Raw genomic sequence first — 26,716 nt, forward strand, 5'->3', positions numbered from 1 at the left:
TGGTTGGTTTTTGGCATCTAATTCATCCAGCTTCCATACACTTGACAAGAAAAACATTGGCGGCAAATTCCGTAGCTTGCTTGATTGACATTCACGGCACCCGAGGGTCTTGTGAGATGACGCTGGCTGCTGCCAGTTCATTATTATGAAAAAATGACAAAGAGGAAGGCGAGAAACACTTTTTATTTCAACAGACTCTCGCGCCGTCCCTGCCGTCAAAACTCTAAAGGCCGACTGCACATTTCCTATCTTCACAAAGCCCTGCTTCATGCTGCCTGCGCTAACAAAATAAGAGTCTCGGAGAGCTGGCGTGCACAAGTGATGTGCACGCCAGCTTTCTGAGGGATCGCTTGTGCACGCCAGCTTTCCGAGACTCTGTGTTTAGTTAGCGCAGGCAGCATGAAGCAGGGCTTTTATTGTGAAGATAGGAAATGTGCAGTCGGCCTTTAGAGTTTTGACGGAAGGGACGGCGCGAGAGTCTGTTGAAATAAAAAGTGTTTCTCGCCTTCCTCTCGGTCATATTTTCATAATAATGATCTTGCAGCAGCCAGCGTCATCTCACAAGACCCTCCGGTACCGTGAATGTCATTTAAGTGACGTCTTGGTGAAGATTGATGATCACTCATTTTTAGGTCTATTTTTTTTAAAAGCCTGGCTGGAGATGGACTGACACACCCCCCGCGGTCGACTGGGAGCTCGCGATCGACGTAATGGGCACCCCTGGGCAAGACGCTTCACCCACCTGCTCCCAGTGCCACCCACACTGCGTTAAATGTAACTTAGATATTGGGTTTCACTATGTAAAGCGCTTTGAGTCACTAGAGAAAAGCGCTATATGAATATAATTCCCTTCACATTGCCGTGTTTTAGCTGATGCAAGAGTGGAGTCACTGTTGCTAATGTTTTTTTTTTTCCTCCTGGCAGTTCATCGCAGCCAACGACAAGCTGTGGTTCTGGCTGGAGGTCAACTCGGTGGTGGACTTCTTCACCGTCCCTCCCGTCTTCGTGTCCGTCTACCTAAACAGAAGCTGGCTGGGTGAGTCCAGATGTCTCCATCGGTTTATCACCATCGCAATCTTTTCCTTCCCGCTCTCAACACAAGCCTCCTACCACTTGTCGTTTTTTTTTCTTCTTCCCATTTTCCTGTTTGCCCTCAATCTTTACCTGTCAAGCCTCCTTTTTATCACTGCCGATCCCCCCCTTCCCTCCCCTCCCCTCCCGTCCTCTGGTTGCCCATTACTGGGAGTGTGTCTCTCAGGCTCTCTGGCTCCGGAGGGTGGGGGACCGCAGTCATCTTTGCCTCATCATGGAAAGTGACAGGGCTCGAATCCTTTTGATATTTCAGCGAGCGGACGGGCTAATGGGGAGGAGTGACTCAGAATGGAGCTTTGCCTCTGGATGGGTTTTCTAAAACAGCTATTTTGTTCATTTGTAAAAAAACATGTTTGACTCGAAGTACAAAAACCCCAAAACCAGTGAAGTTGGCACGTTGTGTAAGTGGGAAATAATCCATGAATCAATCAATCAATCAATCAATCAATGTTTATTTATATAGCCCCAAATCACAAATGTCTCAAAGGACTGCACAAATCATTACGACTACAACATCCTCGGAAGAACCCACAAAAGGGCAAGGAAAACTCACACCCAGGGGGCAGGGAGAATTCACATTCAGTGGGACGCCAGTGACAATGCTGACTATGAGAAACCTTGGAGAGGACCTCAGATGTGGGCAACCCCCCCCCCTCTAGGGGACCGAAAGCAATGGATGTCGAGCAGGTCTAACATGATACTGTGAAAGTTCAATCCATAGTGGCTCCAAGACAGCAGTGAGAGTCCCGTCCACAGGAAACCATCTCAAGCGGATCAGCATCGTAGAGATGTCCCCAACCGATACAGGCGAGCGGTCCATCCTGGGTCCCGACGAGCGGTCCATCCTGGGTCTCGACTCTGGACAGTCAGTACTTCATCCATGGTCATCGGACCGGACCCCCTCCACAAGGGAGGGGGGGACATAGGAGAAAGAAAAGAAGCGGCAGATCAACTGGTCTAAAAAGGAGGTCTATTTAAAGGCTAGAGTATACAGATGAGTTTTAAGATGAGACTTAAATGCTTCTACTGAGGTAGCATCTCGAACTGTTACCGGGAGGGCATTCCAGAGTACTGGAGCCCGAACGGAAAACGCTCTATAGCCCGCAGACTTTTTTTGAGCTCTAGGAATCACTAATAAGCCGTTTACTTATATAGCCCTAAATCACGAGTGTCTCAAAGGGCTGCGCTATACAGGGTGGTATAGCTCGGTTGGTAGCGCGGCCATGCCAGCAACTTGAGGTTTCCAGGTTCGATCCCCGCTTCAGCCATCCTAGTCACTTCCGTTGTGCCTCTGGGCAAGACACTTTACCCACCTGCTCCCAATGGGACCCACACTGGGAAGATGAGTGACATTCTGGCAAAGGTTCCTCGGGTCCGCTGGTCCTTATGCCCCTCCCTCTCATCAATCCCAGGTGCGCTGATCAGTGATTGTCTGCAGGCTTATCGCTGTGTGGGCGTGCTGCGCTCAGCGCGAGCAGGGGTGTGTCAGGATGTGTGGCTCCAGCTGCAGAGGAAACGTGGGTTCAACTCCGCGCCATGACAATTTAAAGTTTTCGTGTTGTTTACTGCCGTTATAATGCAGTCTACAAGTATCTCTTATGTATGACTGCCATCTACTGCTCACACTTATTACACCATGTACCAAATGAAATTGCTTTGTGGCCAGTAAGCATAATTATGCCGTGCATTTGGCGCATCGGGTCATGAGGCGCACTGTCGATTTTTGATAAAATGAAAAGATTTTAAGTGCGCCTTATAGTCCGAAAAATATGCTCGGTCTATCAAGTAACCGAGGATAAGACATACATAACAAATCTGACATGAAAGCATGTATCACTCTTCTCCTCCCCCCCATTTAAACGCACGCACACCTGTGTCCGGTCTATCTGTGACACAGGGTGGTACAGCTCGGATGGTAGCGCGGCCGTGCCAGCAACTTGAGGGTTCGAGGTTCGATCCCTGCTTCAGCCATCCTAGTCACTGCCGTTGTGCCTCTGGGCAAGACACTTTACCCACCTGCTCCCAGTGGCACCCACACTGGTTCAAAGGTTCCTCGGATCCGCTGGTCTTTAAGCCCCTCCATCGCATCAAGACCAGGTGCGCTGATCAGTGATTGTCTGCAGGCTTGTCGCTGTGTGGGCGTGCTGCGCTCAGCGCGAGCAGGGGCGTGTCTGAGTGGCTGCCAGCGGAGGTGCCGGCAGCTCCAGCTGCAGAGGAAACGTGCGTTCAACTCTGCGCCATGACAATATAAAGTTTTCGTGTTGTTTACTGCCGTTATAATGCAGTCTACAAGAATCTCTTATGTATGACTGCCATCTACTGCTCACACTTATTACACCATGTACCAAATGAAATTGCTTTGTGGCCAGTAAGCATAATTATGCCGTGCATTTGGCGCATCGGGTCATGAGGCGCACTGTCGATTTTTGATAAAATGAAAAGATTTTAAGTGCGCCTTATAGTCCGAAAAATATGCTTGGTCTGGCAAGTAACCGAGGATAAGACATACATAACAAATCTGACATGAAAGCATGTATCACTCTTCTCCTCCCCCCCATTTAAACGCACACACACCTGTGTCCGGTCTATCTGTGACACAGGGTGGTAGAGCTCGGATGGTAGCGCGGCTGTGCCAGCAACTTGAGGGTTCCAGGTTCGATCCCCGCTTCATCCATCCTAGTCACTGCCGTTGTGCCCCTAGGCAAGACGCTTTACCCACCTGCTGCAAGTGGCACCCACACTGGTTCAAAGGTTCCTTGGGTCCGCTGGTCTTTATGCCCCTCCCTCTCATCAACGCAGGTGCGCTGATCAGTGATTGTCTGCAGGCTTGTCGCTGTGTGGGCGTGCTGCGCTCAGCGCGAGCAGGGGTGTGTCAGGATGTGTGGCTCCAGCTACAGAGGAAATGTGGGTTCAACTCCGCGCCATGACAATTTAAAGTTTTCGTTTTTTTTACTGCCGTTATAATGCAGTCTACAAGTATCTCTTATGTATGACTGCCATCTACTGCTCACACTTATTACACCATGTACCAAATGAAATTGCTTTGTGGCCAGTAAGCATAATTATGCCGTGCATTTGGCGCATCGGGTCACGAGGCGCACTGTCGATTTTTGAGAAAATGAAAAGATTTTAAGTGCGCCTTATAGTCCGAAAAATATGCTCGGTCTGGCAAGTAACCGAGGATAAGACATACATGACAAATCTGACATGAAAGCATGTATCACTCTTCTCCTCCCCCCATTTAAACGCACCCACACCTGTGTCCGGTCTATCTGTGACACAGGGTGGTAGAGCTCGGTTGGTAGCGCGGTCGTGCCAGCAATTTGAGGGTTCCAGGTTCGATCCCCGCTTCATCCATCCTAGTCACTGCCGTTGTGCCCCTAGGCAAGACGCTTTACCCACCTGCTGCAAGTGGCACCCACACTGGTTCAAAGGTTCCTTGGGTCCGCTGGTCTTTATGCCCCTCCCTCTCATCAACGCAGGTGCGCTGATCAGTGATTGTCTGCAGGCTTGTCGCTGTGTGGGCGTGCTGCGCTCAGCGCGAGCAGGGGTGTGTCAGGATGTGTGGCTCCAGCTACAGAGGAAATGTGGGTTCAACTCCGCGCAATGACAATTTAAAGTTTTCGTTTTTTTTACTGCCGTTATAATGCAGTCTACAAGTATCTCTTATGTATGACTGCCATCTACTGCTCACACTTATTACACCATGTACCAAATGAAATTGCTTTGTGGCCAGTAAGCATAATTATGCCGTGCATTAGGCGCATCGGGTCATGAGGCGCACTGTCGATTTTTGATAAAATGAAAAGATTTTAAGTGCGCCTTATAGTCCGAAAAATATGCTCGGTCTATCAAGTAACCGAGGATAAGACATACATGACAAATCTGACATGAAAGCATGTATCACTCTTCTCCTCCCCCCCATTTAAACGCACCCACACTTGTTTCCGGTCTATCTGTGACACTAAACAAGTTACAAAAAAGAAGCAACATAAAAAATATTCATATTTGTTTTGTTATTCATCGTTTTTTTACTCACTTTTTGCTAATGCTCCATAGATTCCAAGCCCACAGTGATCCATCACTGCAATAGTGCCTCACACACACACACACACACACACACACACACACACACACACACACACGAGTGTGTATATATACCCCGGCGGTCTTGCATGAGCAGCCTGGAAAACACCCCAACCTGTATTACATAACGACCTACTTTTATGTAGGAGTTCAGAGTATTGTGACCTAAATTACTCTGCGGTACAAAGGCTCGGGTGCAGAGCTCCTTGCTTGTAATACCGTGAATAATACGGCTACCTCAAGACCTTGGCTAAATAATAACGGAGCTCATGCGTGTGCTTTCCCGGTATAGTCAAGTGCTGACTTTGTCTTGACACAAGAATAAAGCAATGCGATGACAAGGTGATAGTAGTCTGTTGACGACCACTTCATTAGGTACATTTAGTGAGATCCAATACAAGATGTAATTATAGTAATAAGGGAACACACTTTTCTAGACAAAGAGTCCTCAATGTCAAATTAGTTGTGCCCAAACTGCCTTAGTATGTATATTTATAAACAATTTTTATGAAAAATGTTTGTACAAATAAAGGCCTCCCCTTTACTATATATATATATATATATATAAGTATATGTATGTATGCATGTATGTGTGTGTGTGTGTGTGTGTGTGTGTGTGTGTGTGTGTATATATATGTTTTAATTAAATTATCCAGAGAATAGTGCTCGATACCGTGGTAGAGCGCAATACATGTATGTGTGGGAAAAAATCACAAGACTATTTCATCTCTACAGAACTGTTTCATGAGGGGTTCCCTCAATCATCAGGATATTTTTTTTTTCTTCTGTAGAGATGATCAATCAATCAATCAATCAATGTTTATTTATATAGCCCCAAATCACAAATGTCTCAAAGGACTGCACAAATCATTACGACTACAACATCCTCGGAAGAACCCACAAAAGGGCAAGGAAAACTCACACCCAGGGGGCAGGGAGAATTCACATCCAGTGGGACGCCAGTGACAATGCTGACTATGAGAAACCTTGGAGAGGACCTCAGATGTGGGCAACCCCCACCCCTCTAGGGGACCGAAAGCAATGGATGTCGAGCGGGTCTAACATGATACTGTGAAAGTTCAATCCATAGTGGCTCCAAGACAGCAATGAGAGTCCCGTCCACAGGAAACCATCTCAAGCGGATCAGCAGCGTAGAGATGTCCCCAACCGATACAGGCGAGCGGTCCATCCTGGGTCCCGACGAGCGGTCCATCCTGGGTCTCGACTCTGGACAGTCAGTACTTCATCCATGGTCATCGGACCGGACCCCCTCCACAAGGGAGGGGGGGACATAGGAGAAAGAAAAGAAGCGGCAGATCAACTGGTCTAAAAAGGAGGTCTATTTGAAGGCTAGAGTATACAGATGAGTTTTAAGATGAGACTTAAATGCTTAAGATGAAGTAGTCTTTTGATTTTTTCCCACATATACATACGTGTGTGTGTGTGTGTGTATATACATATATATATATATATATATATATATATATGTATATATATATATGTGTGTGTGTATATACATATATATATGTATATATATATATATGTGTGTGTGTATATGTATATATATGTGTATATATGTATATGTATATGTGTATATATATGTATATGTGTATATATATGTGTGTGTGTATATATATATATATATATATATATATGTATATATATATGTATATGTATATATGTATATATATATATATATATATATATATATGTTTATACTGTACATATATATATGTATATGTGTGTGTGTGTGTGTGTGTGTGTGTATCGTTGTTATCGTCACAAAATTGTTTTTCCTTTTTTAAAAATGTTTTATTATGTTTATAACTCAGGAAATACGTCCCTGGACACATGAGGACTTTGACTATGTTCAATGTATGATCCTGTAACTACTTGGTATCAGATCGATAACTAAATGTGGGGTATCGGATCAAAACTAATGTAAAACAACAGAAGAATAAATGTCATGATCTGTGGTCTGGATTATGTTTTTGTTATTATTATTTTTTTGGACATCTGGAATCTGGGGGGGCACTGTCATGATCTGTGGTCTGGATTATGTTTTTGTCAAATTTTGTTAGTTTTTGGACTATTTATCGGGGAGGATTCTATCCGTCATAACGGGGGTGTTTCGCAGCTTGCTGCGAAGTTTGTTCTCCCGGGATGCAAACGGACTATTCCGGACCAGGCGTGAAGATAGGAACATATTTATTAATCTAACTCAAGAAATCTTGGCAGGGCATGAGGTAAACAAACGTCAGAGGAGTAAACATGCATACGCTAGCGTGCCTGAATGTAAACAAATGCCATGGGTGGTCCTACACCTAACATCTGCTTAAATTATACCAAGTACAATAGCGTATCTAGTTGATACTACAATGATTACATAAATATTTTTTATCGTCACAAAATAGTTTTTCCTTTTTTAAAATGTTATATTATGTTTATAAACTCAGTAAATACGTCCCTGGGCACATAAGGACTTTGACTATGACCAATGTATGATCCTGTATCTTCTTGGTATCGGATCAAAACTAATGTAAAATATCCAAACAACAGAATAATAAGTGTCTTGATTTGTGGTCTGGATTATGTTTTTTGTTATTTTTGGACGTTTGGAATCTGTCCTTAAGGGGGGGCTCTGTCATGATCTGTGGTCTGGATTATGTTTTTGTTATTGTTTTATTATTTTTTGGACTATTTAAAGAGGAGGATTCAATATGTCATAAACTCAGGAAATACGTCTCTGGACACATGAGGACTTTGACTATGACCAATATATGATCCTGTAACTACTTGGTATCGGATCGATAACTAAATGTTTGGTATCGGATCAAAACTAATGTAAAATATCCAAACAACAGAAGAATAAATGTCATGATCTGTGGTCTGGATTATGTTTTTGTTATTTTTTTGTTATTTTTCGACATCTGGAATCTGTCCTTTGTGGGGGGTCACTGTCATGATCTGTGGTCTGGATTATGTTTTTGTTATTGTTTTGTTATTTTTTGGACTATTTAAAGAGGAGGATTCAATAAGTCATAAACTCAGGAAATACGTCTCTGGACACATGAGGACTTTGACTATGACCAATGTATGATCCCGTAACTACTTAGTATTGGATCGATAACTAAATGTTTGGTATCGGATCAAAACTAATGTAAAATATCCAAACAACAGAAGAATAAGTCTCATGATCTGTGGTCTGCATTATGTTTTTGTTATTTTTGGACATCTGGAATCTGTCCTGGGGGGGCACTGTCACGATCTGTGGTCTAGATTATGTTTTTGTTATTTTTTGGACTATTTAAAGGGGAGGATTCCATCTATCATAACGGGGACGGAAGGCGGGGGGTTTATATTAGCTTATATTATGTTATATTATGTTTATAAACTCAGGAAATACGTCCCTGGACATATAAAGACTTTGACTATGACCAATGTATGATCCTGTAACGACTTGGTATCAGATCGATAACTAAATTTTTGGTATCTGGTATCGGATCAAAACTAATGTAAAGTATCCAAACAACAGAAGAATAAGTGTCATGATCTGTAGTCTGCATTATGTTTTTACTATTTTTGGACATCTGGAATCTGTCTTGGGGGGGCACTGTCATGATCTGTGGTCTGGATTATGTTTTTGTTATTTTTTGGAATATTTAAAGGAAAGGATTCCATCCGTCATAACGGAGGGGGGCGGGGGATATATTAGGTTATATTATGTTTATAAACTCAGGAAATACGTCCCCGGACACATGAGGACTTTGACTATGACCAATGTATGATCCCGTAACTACTTAGTATTGGATCGATAACTAAATGTTTGGTATCGGATCAAAACTAATGTAAAATATCCAAACAACAGAAGAATAAGTCTCATGATCTGTGGTCTGCATTATGTTTTTGTTATTTTTGGACATCTGGAATCTGTCCTGGGGGGGCACTGTCACGATCTGTGGTCTAGATTATGTTTTTGTTATTTTTTGGACTATTTAAAGGGGAGGATTCCATCTATCATAACGGGGACGGAAGGCGGGGGGTTTATATTAGCTTATATTATGTTATATTATGTTTATAAACTCAGGAAATACGTCCCTGGACATATAAAGACTTTGACTATGACCAATGTATGATCCTGTAACGACTTGGTATCAGATCGATAACTAAATTTTTGGTATCTGGTATCGGATCAAAACTAATGTAAAGTATCCAAACAACAGAAGAATAAGTGTCATGATCTGTAGTCTGCATTATGTTTTTATTATTTTTGGACATCTGGAATCTGTCTTGGGGGGGCACTGTCATGATCTGTGGTCTGGATTATGTTTTTGTTATTTTTTGGAATATTTAAAGAAAGGATTCCATCCGTCATAACGGAGGGGGGCGGGGGATATATTAGGTTATATTATGTTTATAAACTCAGGAAATACGTCCCCAGACACATGAGGACTTTGACTATGACCAATGTGTGATCCTGTATCGACTTGGTATCGGATCGATACCCAAATGTGTGGTATCGGATCAAAACTAATGTAACATATCCAAACAACAGAAGAATAAGTGTCATGATCTGTGGTCTGGATTATGTTTTCTTTTTTTGTATTATTTTTGGACATTTGGAATCTGTCCTTTGGGGTGGTGGGTGGGGGGGGGGGGGGCACTGTCATGATATGTGGTCTGGATTATGTTTTTGTTATTTTTTGGACTATTTAAAGGGGAGGATTCCATCTGTCATAACGGGGAAGGGGGGGGGGGATACATTAGGTTATATTATGTTTATAAACTCAGGAAATACGTCCCTGGACACATAAGGACTTTGACTATGACCAATGTATGATCCTCTAACGACTTGGTATCGGATCGATACCCAAATGTGTGGTATCGGATCAAAACTAATGTAAAGTATCCAAACAACAGAAGAATAAGTGTCATGATCTGTGGTCTGCATTATGTTTTTGTTATTTTTGGACATCTGGAATCAGTCCTGGGGGGGCACTGTCATGATCTGTGGTCTAGATTATGTTTTTGTTATTTTTTGGACTATTTAAAGGGGAGGATTCCATCTATCATAACGGGGAGGGAAGGCGGGGGGTTTATATTAGGTTATATTATGTTATATTATGTTTATAAACTCAGGAAATACGTCCCTGGACATATAAGGACTTTGACTATGACCAATGTATGATCCTGTAACGACTTGGTATCGGATCGATACCCAAATATGTGGTATCGGATCAAAACTAATGTAAAATATACGAACAACAGAAGAATAAGTGTCATGATCTGTGGTCAGGATTATGTTTTTGTTTTTGTTTTGTTATTTTTGGACATCTGGAATCTGTCCTTGGGGGGGGGGGGCACTGTCATGATCTGTGGTCTGGATTATGCTTTTGTTATTTTTTTTGGACTATTTAAAGGGGAGGATTCCATCCGTCATAACGGGGGTGGGGGGTGGGGGTGTTATATTAGGTTATATTATGTTTATAAACTCAGGAAATACGTCACTGGACACATAAGGACTTTGACTATGACCAATGTATGATCCTCTAACGACTTGGTATCGGATCAATAACCAAATGTGTGGTATCGGATCAAAACTAATGTAAAATATCCGAACAACAGAAGAACGGGTATCATCTGTGGTCTGGATTATGTTTTTGTAATTTTTTGGACATCTGGAATCTGTCTTTAAGGGGTCTGGATTATGTTTTTGTTACGTTTTGTTATTTTTTGGACTATTTAAAAGGGAGGATTCTCTCCGTCATAAACGGGGGTGGGAGGCACGTGCCTGCTACACGTTGGGAAGACTGTCTCCCGGCTGGCCTGGGAACGCCTCGGGATCCCCCGGAAAGAGATGGAACAAGTTCCTGAGGAGAGGAAAGTCTGGGTTTCCCTGCTTAGGCTGCTGCCCCCGCGACCCGACCTCGCATAAGCGGAAGAAGATGGATGGAATGCTATACAAACTTGTCTCTTTACATAATTTCAAGCGTATGCATGTTTATTTCCTCTGACATTGGACCGCGGTAAGAGAACTCCGGCTGGCGTATGACCCGGGTGTGTGTTTACTGCTGGTAATCTCTCCCACATGCCACAGGCTTCATAAACCATGGCTTATGAAATGAACAGTATGCAAAAAAGCTTCCAGAATACTAATGAGGCGGGTCCGAGGTACTTCTTGCCGCGCACGCCGTGATGACTTCGGACAGGACGTGGTGATTAATAGACGGGAGTCGTGTCGCCTGGAATTCCACTTGCACGAATAATCATAGACCAAATTACATTCATGCATGTTTATTATTTTAATTATTCTCTTCTTTTTTTTGCCTCTTAATGACACTAATGGCCGCACATACATAATTAGTTCATGCTCCTACTTGGACGTGCATTTTTAACACATTGGTGGAAGAGAAAAGGGAGAATACAGTGATGGAAGACAGAAATCCATCTTAATAGGTGTTGCCCGCCAGAAAGGACGGATTTGCATGCGACTCTCCATAGCTATTTCCCCTCCTTTTTATTTAATCTCACTCGCTGTTGGTTTAGTCATATTTCTCCATATATAATCCATGAATTCATCATGATCTTATTGAAGTATCCAGCAGCACATGGAAGGGAAGCACTGGCTCTTACATTGCAGCCTTCTACTGCCTCCCAGTGGTGACTTAGTGTACTGCCCGTGTTTTTCTGCAACAGGCTCATAGTACCTGATATGGGGATTAAGATCCTTTTTCTAGCCTGACATGTACAAACCCCGTTTCTATATGAGTCGGGAAATTGTGTTAGACGTAAATATAAACAGAATACAATGATTTGCAAATCCTTTTCAACCCATATTCAGTTGAATATGCTACAAAGACAACATATTTGATGTTCAAACTCATAAACTTTATTTTTTTTTTTGCCAATAATAATTAACTTAGAATTTCATGGCTGCAACACGTGCCAAAGTAGTTGGGAAAGGGCATGTTCACCACTGTGTTACATCACCTTTTCTTTTAACAACACTCAATAAACGTTTGGGAACTGAGGAAACTAATTGTTGAAGCTTTGAAAGTGGAATTCTTTCCCATTCTTGTTTTATGTAGAGCTTCAGTCCTTCAACAGTCCGGGGTCTCCGCTGTCGTATTTTACGCTTCATAATGCGCCACACATTTTCGATGGTAGACATGTCTGGACTGCAGGCGGGCCAGGAAAGTACCCGCACTATTTTACTAAGAAACCACTCTGTTGTAACACGTGGATTGGCATTGTTTTGCTGAAATAAGCAGGGGGGGTCCATGATAACGTTGCTTGGATGACAACATATGTTGCTCTGAAACCTGTATGTACCTTTCAGCATTAATGGTGCCTTCACAGATGTGTAAGTTACCCATGCCTTGGGCACTAATACACCCCCATACCATCACAGATGCTGGCTTTTGAACTTCGCACCTATAATAATCTGGATGGTTATTTTCCTCTTTATTCCAGAGGACACCACTTCCACAGCTTCCAAATATACTTTGAAATGTGAACTCGTCAGACCACAGAACAATTTTCCACTTTGCATCAGTCCATCTTAGATGATCTCGGGCCCAGAGAAGCCGGCGGCGTTCCTGGGTGTTGTTGATAAATGGGTTTTGTTTTGCATAGTAGAGTTTTAACTTGCACTTACAGATGTAGCGACCGACTGTAGTTACTGACAGTGGTTTTATGAAGTGTTCCTGAGCCCATGTGGTGATATCCTTTACACACTGATGTCGGTTTTTGATGCAGTACAGCCTGAGGAATCACAGGTCCGTAATATCATCGCTTACGTGCAGTGTTTTCTTCAGATTCTCTGAACCTTTTGGTGATTTTACGGACCGTAGATGGTAAAATCCCTACATTCCTTGCAATAGCTCGTTGAGAAATGTTGTTCTAAAACTGTTCGACAATTTGCTTACAAATTAGTGACCCTCGCCCCATCCTTTCTTGTGAAAGACTGAGCATTTGGCACCCACCTGTTCCCAATTAGCATGCACACCTGTGGGATGTTCCAAATAAGTGTTTGATGAGCATTTCTCAACTTTATCAGTATTTATTGCCACCTTTCCCAACTTCTTTGTCATGTGTTGCTGGCATCAAATTCTAAAGTTAATGATTATTTGCACAAAAAAATAAAGTTTATCAGTTTGAACATCAAATATGTTGTCTTTGTAGCATATTCAACTGAATATGGGTTGAAAATGATTTGCAAATCATTGTATTCCGTTTATATTTACATCTAACACAATTTCCCAACTCAAATGGAATCGGGGTTTGTAGACTGGTTGGGCAAACTCCCATGCACCCTGACGAGAGGATAGAACTGGTCCAGAGTTCCACGACCAGGACGGAAACCACACCAATTATTTAAATGTTCTACGGTATTTTCATCATAATGGTCTTGATTCCTCTAAAGCTCTGTAGTGAATACAGCTGTTAGGAGTGGATAAATGCTTTTTTGTTTGCGAATACATCAAAGATGCTATTATAATCCATTTCTAATGGATATAGCTTTGGCCTGGACAAGAGGTCATCAGGTGGTCCCCAACGTTCACAGAGTGTTTCGACCCTTAACCACAACACTCTCCGGTTGGTGGGTCAGCAGTGATTGGCCGGATCACTGCTCCTCTCATCCAGGCTTCCAGCTATTGTCCTCTCTTTTATGCCAGAGCCAACAGGAGGCTCTCTCCGCCGCTTCTCCCAGCCTACGAACGGCTGGTTTTCTCAAGTGACCTCTCAATCCAACCTTTGTCATCAGATTCCACACAGATTGCGCAGGGAATCCTCGACAACCAACTTCCACTGTCATCAGCCATGCTGTCCACCCCTTGTCCCGGCAGTCCTGGACAAGTTGTTGGTACTTTGTTTTCTTCCTCTCTGCCGCTTCCTCACATCCCTCCTCCCATGGGACAGTAAGTTCCACCAGGATGATTTTCTTTCCCTCTGGGGACCACAAAACTATGTCTGGTCTCAGAGTGGTGGACAGCACTGCCTCTGGGAAGAGGAGCTTCCGCCCCAGGTCGACCTCCATCTCCCATCCCTGGGCCAACGCAAGAGGTTTTGGTTGGCTTGGCCTTGGACAACTGGTCTATGACCCTCTTGCACGAAGGTGATGGTGCTCAGCAATGGCTCTGATGCGTCATCTATGTTGCTGCTCCTCGATCTTAGCGCTGCTTTCGATACCGTCGATCATAATATTTTATTAGAGCGTATCAAAATACGAATTGGTATGTCAGACTCAGCCCTGTCATGGTTTAACTCTTATCTTACTGATAGGATGCAGTGCGTCTCCTATAACAGTGTGACCTCGGACTATGTTAAGGTAACGTGTGGAGTTCCCCAGGGTTCGGTCCTTGGCCCTGTACTCTTCAGCATCTACATGCTGCCGCTAGGTGACGTCATACGCAAATACTGTATTAGCTTTCACTGTTATGCTGATGACACCCAACTCTACATGCCCCTAAAGCTGACCAACTCGCCGGATTGTAGTCAGTTGGAGGCGTGTCTTAATGAAATTAAACAATGGATGTCCGCTAACTTTTTGCAACTTAATGCCAAAAAAACGGAAATGCTGATTATCGGTCCTGCTAGACACCGACCTCTATTTAATAATACAACTTTAACATTTGACAACCAAATAATAAAACAAGGTGACTCTGTAAAAAATCTGGGTATTATCTTCGACCCAACTCTCTCCTTTGAGTCACACATTAAAAGCGTTACTAAAACGGCCTTCTTTCATCTCCGTAATATCGCTAAAATTCGCTCCATTTTGTCCACTAAAGACGCCGAGATCATTATCCATGCGTTTGTTACGTCTCGTCTCGATTACTGTAACGTATTATTTTCGGGTCTCCCCATGTCTAGCATTAAAAGATTACAGTTGGTACAAAATGCGGCTGCTAGACTTTTGACAAGAACAAGAATGTTTGATCATATTACGCCTGTACTGTATATACCTTTATATACATATATACATACATATATACCTGTACTGTATATACCTTTATATACATATATACATACATATATACCTATACTGGCTCACCTGCACTGGCTTCCTGTGCACTTAAGATGTGACTTTAAGGTTTTACTACTTACGTATAAAATACTACACGGTCTAGCTCCAGCCTATCTTGCCGATTGTATTGTACCGTATGTCCCGGCAAGAAATCTGCGTTCAAAAGACTCCGGCTTATTAGTGATTCCTAGAGCTCAAAAAAAGTCTGCGGGCTATAGAGCGTTTTCCGTTCGGGCTCCAGTACTCTGGAATGCCCTCCCGGTAACAGTTCGAGATGCTACCTCAGTAGAAGCATTTAAGTCTCATCTTAAAACTCATCTGTATACTCTAGCCTTTAAATAGACCTCCTTTTTAGACCAGTTGATCTGCCGCTTCTTTTCTTTCTCCTATGTCCCCCCCCTCCCTTGTGGAGGGGGTCCGGTCCGATGACCATGGATGAAGTACTGACTGTCCAGAGTCGAGACCCAGGATGGACCGCTCGTCGGGACCCAGGATGGACCGCTCGCCTGTATCGGTTGGGGACATCTCTACGCTGCTGATCCGCTTGAGATGGTTTCCTGTGGACGGGACTCTCACTGCTGTCTTGGAGCCACTATGGATTGAACTTTCACAGTATCATGTTAGACCCGCTCGACATCCATTGCTTTCGGTCCCCTAGAGGGGGGGGGGTTGCCCACATCTGAGGTCCTCTCCAAGGTTTCTCATAGTCAGCATTGTCACTGGCGTCCCACTGAATGTGAATTCTCCCTGCCCCCTGGGTGTGAGTTTCCTTGCCCTTTTGTGGGTTCTTCCGAGGATGTTGTAGTCGTAATGATTTGTGCAGACCTTTGAGACATTTGTGATTTGGGGCTATATAAATAAACATTGATTGATTGATTGATGGCTTTGTTTTGGCTGGGTGTTTCTTTCTCCTCTCTTGCTCCAAGATGTCTGCGAGCATTGCCAACACCTTGTCATGGCGCCACCTGTATCTTCCCTGGGTCAATGCTGTTTTGCACCCAGACAGAATGTGCGCCATAGTTCCTTTACCGCCACACAACCTGCACAGCGGGTCCTCCCTCATTCCCCACCTATGCAAGTTGACTGGGGTCGGCAGGGTGTCATATACTGCTCGAAGCAGGAATGAGATACGAAACGGCTCCAGCCTCCACAGTTCACTCCACGTCACGTTCCTCTTGGGAACGTTCCACCTTGTCCAGGCACCTTGGGTTGCGAGCTCGATGGCTTTAGCTCTTCTTCCTTCTTCCTCAAGGTTTCGGACTTCATCCTGAATCAAGGTCCTCCTTTCCCTGGGAGTGGACTTGGACCACTGCTGGAAATGTGATGTTCCTAGACCCTGTCTTCCAGTGCAGAGGCTTCCGAGGGTATCTTTGGTCCTGAGAGATGATTCTGCCTGGGCAATAGCAGTGCTAGCGGCCCACTTCCTGCCAGATCTTGTTCTTATTCCAGCTTCCCTGATCAGTCGATCTTGGGAGTCCCTATACGTCAGGGAAAGTCTGCATTTTGCGACTTTAAACTCCTCCAGAACTGAAGACAGGGGGAGCTGGAGCTGGCCAATAATAATAATAATACATGCCACAGGATATGAACATGAAGATGCAGATTTTTTTATCATTTTTTGTTTTTCTTTGAATGACGCCAAGAGTGTGTTGAACGTGACGCATCATGGCACGGTCTAATCCTGACAGGGTCTGTAATCCCGGATCAAGCAGGCCGCTGATTGATAAAAAAGGTCCTCATGACTCACAAGGCCTCAATGAAGCAACCGGATTTTTTTTTTTTGAATTTTTTTTTTTGAATGAGCATCTGGCCATCCGACACGTGTGTTCCACCCTCGTGTGTAAAAGAAGCTTCGGCATGTGTGGCCGGGAGATTTTGCCCCTCACGTGTTCCGAAGCTGCGGGAATTCATTGAGATTTTGTATTTTTTTTCCTGCCAGTTCATGCTAATACAGGGGTGTCCAAACTTTTTCCACAAAGGGTTGCACACGGAAAAAAATTAGGAATGCGGGGGACATTTTGATATTTTTCATTTTCGAACCATAACAAAATATATGGATTTTTTTTTTTTAACCTTTAGGGCTCCCGGGGACCATAAAGGGTCTCAGTCATTAAAATGTCAAAAAAAAATCAAATTATTATTATTTTTTATTTAACACTTACAGTAAATCTCTATATCAAGTTGAGGTTGATATAAAGTTAAAAAAAGATTTTCTGTCAAAGACAACTTTGTTTTTTATAGTAAAACTGAAATATGCAGTATTTAGCAATTAAAGCCCTCAAAGATCAATAATGCAAGACACCATTGATTTTGATTATTTAATATTTTTGAGTAATCACAGTGAAAAGTTCAATAAAATCCTACTAAATATATTTGAGATCCAAAAGGTCCCCCCACTCATAAAGTGATACACTTTTATTAGTTTTTTTTTTTACTTTTAAAACTTAAATTACGAGTTTCACTTCAGATATATCTGTCAGATTTTACGTTTGAACTAGGGATGCACCGATTAATCGGTAACCGAATATATTCGGCCGAATATGGCAAAAAAAGCCACATTCGGCCTTCGGTGGAATGAGTTAAGAACAAGGCCGAATAGTGGCGTGTGACGCAATTTTTTGACGCGGTGACGTTGGGATATGTTGTGTACCTGTATAAGTGTATGAGGTTACAAGCACACACTTAATTGAGATTTAGTGGGGCCTCTGTTTACATTATTAGCCTGTTGTGTAGGCTACCTGTATAAGTGTATGAGGTTACAAGCACACACTTATTGAGATTTAGTGGGGCCTCTGTTTACATTATTAGCATATCTACTGTGGCATTATTAGCATATCTACTGTGGCATATCTACTGTGGCATTATTAGCATATCTACTGTGGCTAACAGGCTACCTTATACAGGTAGCCTGTTGTGTAGGCTACCTGTATAAGTGTATGAGGTTACAAGCACACACTTATTGAGATTTACTTGAGCCTTCTGTTTACATTATTAGCATATCTACTGTGGCTAAGCAGACTTTTGCCAAAAGGACAATAATTCATTTGTTGTGGGTTTATCCACTTTAATGCACTTCATTTTTTTTTAGGAATGCATGTTTTGTTAGACGGCCTAATATAAATGAAAAACTGTGCTTTTTTTGAAAAACAAAGACTAGTTGAATATTAAAAAAATGTTGATATTCAATAAAAAATTACTTTATTTGAAAAACATGTCTAAATATTTATTCTAGGCTATTTATGCAATATTAAAATAATTGTGAAAAACTGCATTCATTATCCGGTATGCGGTATTCGGCCTTCAGCCAAGCGTTTAAATTTTATTCGACAAATTTTCATTTCGGTGCATCCCTAGTTTGAACTATTATTATTTTTTGTTTTATGCTCTGTGACCGACTCTTGCCGTCATCGTGTATATATATATATATGTATATATATATATATATATATATAGTTTCAATGTCTTGTGCCTGCTGGGTATTTAGTCTTTATTGATTATTTATTCATGTGTTTGTATTTTTGTGTTGAGTAGAAGAAGTGAAGAAACGTGTGAAACAGTAAAGGGATATAATTAAATGAACTCCGCTTCTTCCTACTCCTTTTCAGACATGTGAAAATGTAAATATGCAATGTAACACATTGCAACACTGTGCACGTTCAAAACCAACACCAAAACCATGTATAATACAATTGAATACATCCGCAGGATGATATATTACCATATGAAATATTGCATTTCTGCCACTCTTCCAGGTTGTTCTACTTTGACGTCTCTATGGGTTATTCATATTTTTTTTGTTCCACCTCGTTCCCGTTTTTTTAATCCTCGACAAATGTTTGTTTTTCATTTGACAAAAAGGATTTCAGGCAAAGCTTCGCCTCGATGAGAGACAAAGCATCATAACGGTTGATGAAAGCGGAATTTGTTTGGGTGTTTGGGATTAAAAAGGTGGAACAAAATCATATAAGAGATGACGTTTGGCTCCCGGGGACTCAATCCCTCAGACGTGGTGACACGGGCTGTGCGGTCATAGTTTTTGTTCGTCGATCTCGACCAGAGGAAGTCCTGGGAAGGGATTTCAGCTATGATTCCTCCAAAGCTGCTGGTGTACCGCCATACTCTCAGCGAGGTTTACTCGGAGAACGTTCAGGAGACGCCGCGGCGGAAGAAGTCATGCGGAGAGCTTTTCCAGAACGGGTACAGAGTGAGACAGGGCCACCGTGTTCAGGAGGGACAGGAGAGGCCGACCGGACTTTACCATTCTGTTTGCGGCCGCTTACGCATCCTCGCCAACTGGGGTAAAAACATTTTTGGAGGGTTTTTTAATGATCGAGTACTTGGAATGGATTTTCAATCCAGGCCTTGATTAACATAAATGATGCAATTAACACATATTTTCACTAAACCTTGTGCCAGATTAGGATTTGTATACACACTTACTCGTAAAAGTGTCATAAATCCACAATTATTTGTTTAAATTTTATTTCCAATGCTTGTAGTCTTTGAACAACTTCAATCAATCAATCAATGTTTACTTATATAGCCCTAAATCATGAGTGTCTCAAAGGGCTGCACAAACCACAACGACATCCTCTGCTCAGATCCCACATCAGGGCAAGAAAAAACTTTGAATCTATTCAATGAAAATTTTCGGGTTTTTTAAAATTATTATTTTTTAAATATTTTATCCCAGTTTGTATGACAGTTTTATTTGTAATGGAAAAAAACAAAATATGCAATATTTCTACAAATATGTTTCAAAATGGACCATTGGATGTTGGGTAATCAATGCCTTGAATAGGACAATAACTCATAGCAGTGTTGATTTGGATACAGGAGACAAGTAGACACTAGTGTTGTCCCGATACCTGTATTTTGGTACCAGTACCGGTACCAAAATGTGATTCGGTACTCTTCTGTCAGGCTTGTCCCTGACAGTTTGTTTGTGTTCTAGTTTTTTTCCTCTGTGTGTAGTATGGTTTCCTGTCTTTCTCCCTGAGCGCTGTTTCCCCTCAGCTGCGGCTGATTGGCAACAGGTCACACCTGGTGTCAATCAGCCCACTCCTATTTTTACTTGCTTTTGTCCTCCAGTCAGTGCTGGATTATTGTCATGTATTGTCACTCCTGTCGCAAAACTGCTTCCAGTTTTGTTTGTCCATAGCCATGTTTGTTATCCGCCTCAGGCGCGCTTTTTGTAGTACCCTTTGTTTGGTTTTGTTTTCGTGTTAATGATTAAATCATGTTTTCTCATTCTATGCCTGCCTCCTTCTCTGCATATAGGGGTTCGTCAACAACAAACTCTGCCATAAATGCTTCTACTGAGGTAGCACCTGCTCAGTGGCCTTGTGGTTAAAGTGTTCGTCCTAGGGGGGAAGAGCAGAAAAGAGAGACGGCAGATCAACTGGTCTAAAAAGAAGGGGAATATCTAAAGGCTAGAGTATACAAATGGGTTTTAAGATGGGACCTACATGATTCTACTGAGGTAGCATCTGCTCAGTGGCCTTGTGGTTAGAGTGTCCATCCTAGGGAAGCAGAGCAGAAAAGAGAGACGGCAGATCAACTGGTCTAAAGGGGGGGGGGGGGGGGTTCTATTTAAAGGCTAGGGTATACAAATGGGTTTTGAGATGGGACTTAAATGCTTCTACTGAGGTAGCATCTGCTCAGTGACCTTGTGGTTAAAATGTCCGTCCTAGGAGGGAAGAGCAGGAAAGCGAGACGGCAGATCAACTGGTCTTAAGAGGGGGGGTCTATTTAAAGGCTAGAGTATACAAATGGGTTTTGATATGCGACTTAAATGCTTCTACTGAGGTAGCATCTGCTCAGTGTCCTTGTGGTTAAAATGTCCGTCCTAGGAGGGAAGAGCAGGAAAGAGAGACGGCAGATCAACTGGTCTAAAAGGAGGGGGTCTATTTGAAAGCTAGAGTATACAAATGGGTTTTAAGATGGGACTTAAATGCTTCTACTGAGGTAGCATCTGCTCAGTGGCCTTGTGGTTAGTGTCCATCCTAGGGAGGCAGAGCAGAAAAGAGAGACGGCAGATCAACTGGTCTAAAAAGAGGGGGTCTATTTAAAGGCTACAAATGGGTTTTGAGATGGGACTTAAATGCTTCTACTGAGGTATCATCTGCTCAGTGGCTTTGTGGTTAAAGTGTCCGTCCTAGGGGGGGAAGAGCAGGAAAGAGAGACAGCAGATCAACTGGTCTAAAAGGAGGGGGTCTATTTGAAAGCTAGGGTATACAAATGGGTTTTAAGATGGGACTTAAATGCTTCTACTGAGGTAGCATCTGCTCAGTGGCCTTGTGGTTAGTGTCCATCCTAGGGGGGCAGAGCTGAAAAGAGAGACGGCAGATCAACTGGTCTAAAAAGGGGGGGTCTATTTAAAGGTTAGAGTATACAAATGGGTTTTGAGATATGACTTAAATGCTTCTACTGAGGTAGTATCTGCTCAGTGGCCTTGTGGTCAAAGTGTCCATCCCAGGGGGGCAGAGCAGAAAAGAGAGACGGCTGATCAACTGGTCTAAAAAGAGGGGGTCTATTTAAAGGCTAGAGTATACAAATGGGTTTTAAGATGGGACTTACATGCTTCTACTGAGGTAGCATCTGCTCAGTGGCCTTGTGGTTAACGTGTCCGTCCTAGGGGGGAAGAGCAGAAAAGAGAGACGGCAGATCAACTGGTTTAAAAAGGGGGGGTATATTTAAAGGCTAGAGTATACAAATAGATTTTAAGATGGGACTTAATCCCTAACTGTTACCGGAAGGGCATTCCAGAGTACTGGAGCCCGAATAGAAAACGCTCTATAGCCCGCAGACTTTTTTTGGAGGGGGGGTTCTTCTCATGAAAATTGTGATGCTCCCTTGAACCCCTGCTGATATATTTAAATATTTTTATTTTTTTTTATAATTAAGCTCACTCGGATCCCTGATGTACTAACGTCTCTATCCCGTCTTTTTTCCCCCTTCTCTCTGCCTCACAGGTTTGAGATTCCTAAGAGCGCTAAGGTTGATACAGTTCTCGGAAATCTTGCAGTTTTTGAACATCTTGAAAACGAGGTAACACTCTCCCCACAGCCACCCCCCCCCCCCCCCCCCCCTTGACTAATAAAGACATTATTTCAAAGTTTAAAGGCCTACTGAAATGAGATGTTGTTATTTAAACGGGGATAGCAGGTCCATTCTATGTGTCATACTTCATCATTTCGCGATATTGCCATAGTTTTGCTGAAAGGATTTAGTAGAGAACATCCACGATAAAGTCGGCAACTTTTGGTCGCTAATAAAAAAGCCTTGCCTGTACCGGAAGTAGCAGACGATGTGCGCGTGACGTCACGGGTTGTGGAGCTCCTCACATCTGAACATTGTTTATAATCATGGCCACCAGCAGCGAGAGCGATTCGGACCGAGAAAGCGATGATTTCCCCATTAATTTGAGCGAGGATGAAAGATTTGTGGATGAGGAAAGTGAGAGTGAAGGACTAGAAAAAAAAAAAAGGACGAGGACAGTGGGAGCAACTCAGATGTTATTAGACACATTTACTAGGATAATTCTGGAAAATCCCTTATCTGCTTATTGCAGTGGTAGGGAACCTATGGCTCTAGAGCCAGATGTGGCTCTTTGGATGTCTGCATCTGGCTCTCAGATAAATATTAGCTGACATTGCTAAACACGATAAGTAATGAATCATTCCGTTGGTAATCAGTGTTAAAAATAACATTCAGAATATGCATCTTAATCCATTAATCTGTTTTCTTCCGCACCTATTCATTAATAGTAAGAAGTATTTTACATAGTATTGGTTAACTTCAAAATAACAATGCTATTAAAAAGAATAGGAGACTTATTTTACTCTAAAAATGTTGGTCTTACTTAAAAATGCACACATTTTGTTGTATTCAGTGTTAAAAAATACTATGTGGCTCTCACGGAAATACATTTTTTTAAATATTGGGCTTTCATGGCTCTCTCAGCCCAAAAGGTTCCCGACCCCTGGCTTATTGTGTTACTAGTGTTTTAGTGAGATTATATGGTCGTACCTGTCCAACCTGAAGGTCGGCCCCGCACCAGTCGACAAGTGACCCTCTTCCAAACACGATCTTTCAAAATGATGGCTGCATAATACACTGTACTTTGTGTGTGTGTGTGGTCCAATCCAACCGTGTTCGCTTGACCGCTCTGTTCCATAGTAAAGCTTCACCGTCGTCTTTCGGGAATGTAAACAATGAAACACCGGCTGTGTTTGCGTTGCTATAGGCGGCCGCAATACACCGCTTCCCACCTACAGCTTTCTTCTTTGACGTCTCCATTATTCATGGAACAAATCGCAAACTCGCACAGGAAAGAGATTGAACCCTTCTGATTAAAAGTATAGAACAAAGTTTTGATAAGTTCTCAGGTTTTGATTTTACGCGCCTTCAAAGAACCCCTGTGCAAAGTCTCCTAAAAAAATGTCATTTTTGCCTCTTTGAGCTGTTATTTGACCCCCTTAAAATGCTTCTATACTCACCAAACTTGACACACACATCAGGTCTGGCAAAAATTGCGGTCTGATGAAAAAACCTGACCTCAAAACTCAAAATTGCTCTCTACCGCCCCCCTAGGAATACAACACGGACAAACTGCTCCTAGGAAGAAAACACAGACAAAACTGCTTGTAACTTCCGGTAGGAATGTCAGAGAGACATGAAACAAAAAACACTATGTAGGTCTCACTTAGACCTACAGTTTAATAATCAACATACTTTAGCAAAAATCAACAGGAAGTTGGATATTTTCACTTCAATACAACAACTGCATTACTTTCACAACGCATTAGATTCTCAAAATAGTGGCTCCAAGGCGTCTTCTAACGCTTATCCGGCCGTGGGTCTCGGGGGCAGCAGCCAAAGGCGGACCCGACCGACGCTGCTTGCAGCTTTAATTTTATTTATTTTTTAAAGAAAGAATCGGAATCGAGAATCGTTAGGAATCGGAATCGAAACAAAGAATCGGAATCGTTCGAATTCAAACGATACCCAACCCTAGTGGTGGCGATGCCCATCTCCACCCTTCGCAAGGGATCCATTTCGAAACACGATCTTTCGAAATGATTGCTGCATAATACACTGTACTTTGTGTGTGTGGTCCAATCCAACCGTGTTCGCTTGACATCTCTGTTTCATAGTAAAGCTTCACCGTCGTCTTTCGGGAATGTAAACAATGAAACACCGGCTGTGTTTGTGTTGCTAAAGGCGGGCCGCAATACACCGCTTCCCACCTACAGCTTTCTTCTTTGACGTCTCCATTATTCATTGAACAAATTGTAATAGGTTCAGCAACACAGATGTCCAGAATACTGTGGAATTATGCGATGAAAAGAGACGACTTATAGCTGGGAACGATGCTGGAACAAAATGTCCTCTTCAATGCGTGACGTCACGCTCACATGTCATCATTTTAGCGCAAAATTTAAAATTGCAATTTAGTAAACTAAAGCGGCCGTATTGGCATGTGTTGCAATGTTAATATTTCATCATTGATATATAAACTATCAGACTGCTAGTAGTGGCTTTCAGTAGGCCTTTAAAAGCCGTATTTATGATCCTATTCTGTCTTAAGTAGTTAATGATGGGTTTTGGAGTCGGGATGTATTAATAATGATGTTGTATTCCACTCTGATTATACAAGACATGTTAATTATTGGTCTCTCACATCAATATTTACAACGTGCTGGGTAATACTGAGTATTATCTGCCACATCTGCACCTCATCATGTTGGATTTGAATGATTTTACAGCGGCCAATTATCATGTCTGTCCTTAATAACTTTGCTTGAAATCAGTCACGCTTTTTTTTCTTCTTCTACTTTTCAGCAATTCCATCAAGCTGGTGAACCTGTGTTCCATCTTCATAAGCACATGGCTCACCGCTGCGGGATTCATACATTTGGTAAGTGGGTTAGGGTGAGGAATTGAATTTTTTTTTACATGATAAAGAATGGAACTGCATGTTCTGATCGGTTAAACTGTTGCAATGTGAGATAATATAAGGTTGTTTTTTTTTTTGCATTTTGATGGGGCTTTTCAATGTGTTGCATCAGGGCATAATAAAAAAATAGATATCTATAATAATAATAATAATTATTATAATAATAATATAATATAATAATATATATAATATCTATAATATTATATATAATATTATAATTAGAATAATATTTTTAAAAGTCATTAAATAAATACATGTTTTTAACTGGGAAAAAATATTTAAAAAATATATTTTTAAATTGTTTATTATTGTGAATTTTTGGTACAATAACTTTATTTTATTTTATTTTATTTTATTTCATGACCGACTTATTAATCTCATGGAGTGATTATTTAAACAGCAATGCTGCTCTTTTTGTGGTGCTATGTCATCATTAAATAAATGGACATCACATTTGTTTTATAGAAAAAAAGGTAATTAAATAAAAAAAATTGACAAATGCGTCATAAAATTGATAAATGTAACTGTTATTAAATAATACATAAAAAAAAATCTCACATACAATTAATATGTTTGTTGTTGGATAAATACATGAAAATGATGTTGACCTAATACATTGAATAATACATTTGTTATTAGATAAATACAATAAGAATAATTCTGACCTAATAAATCAAATAACATATTTGTCATTTGATGAATACATTAAAATAAACCTGTTATTAAATAAATAAATATGTCTGACATTAGATAAATACATAAAAATAATTCTGAATTAATAAATTAAATAATACATTTTTCATTAGATAAATACATACAAATAATTTTGACCTAATACCTTAAATAATACATTTTTCACTAAATACATACAAAAAAAAATTAACATCTCATAGAATAAATATGTCTGTTAATAAATAAATACATTAACATAATTCTGAGTTAATAAATCAAAAACTAAATTTTTCATTATATAAACACATTGAAATAATTCTGACTTAGTAAAATAATTCGATGAATACATTAAAATAGATATGTCATTAAATAAATTAATATGTCAGTCATTAGATAAAGACATACAATAAATCTAACTTAATGAATTAAATATTACATTTGTCATTAAATGAATACATTAAAATCAACCTGTCATTAAATAAATAAATAAATATGTCCGTCATCAGATAAATACATTAAAATAATGTTGACTTAATACATTAAATAATACATTTTTCACTAAATAAATATATACAAAAATTAATATCTCATTAAATAAATATGTCTGACATTAGATAAATACATTAACATAATTCTGACTTAATACATTCAATAATACATTTGTTATTAGATACATATATTAAGATAATTCTAACCTAATAAAATAAATAATACATTTGTCATTCAATGAATACATTAAAATAAAACTGTCAATAAATGAATAAAAATATGTCTGTCATTGGATAAATACATTGAAATAATTCTGACTTAATAAATTAAATAATACAATTGTCTTTCGATGAATACAGTAAAATAAATCTGTCATTAAATAAATA

At 41.2% G+C, this 26,716-nt stretch overlaps 1 protein-coding gene across 1 annotated transcript in view; it reads left to right on the forward strand.

Moving 5' to 3' along the window:
- Window positions 1–26,716, forward strand: part of LOC133559722 (calcium-activated potassium channel subunit alpha-1a-like) — a 572,272-nt gene that overhangs the window by 302,312 nt on the left and 243,244 nt on the right. The window contains exons 5-7 of the mRNA XM_061911767.1: window positions 925–1,036; window positions 22,183–22,258; window positions 25,055–25,130. Of these exons, the coding sequence (XP_061767751.1) occupies window positions 925–1,036; window positions 22,183–22,258; window positions 25,055–25,130 (264 nt within the window). The remainder of the gene's footprint in view (window positions 1–924; window positions 1,037–22,182; window positions 22,259–25,054; window positions 25,131–26,716) is intronic.

Source organism: Nerophis ophidion, linkage group LG09 (genome assembly GCF_033978795.1).
Source record: "Nerophis ophidion isolate RoL-2023_Sa linkage group LG09, RoL_Noph_v1.0, whole genome shotgun sequence".
Taxonomy (NCBI): Eukaryota; Metazoa; Chordata; class Actinopteri; order Syngnathiformes; family Syngnathidae; genus Nerophis; species Nerophis ophidion.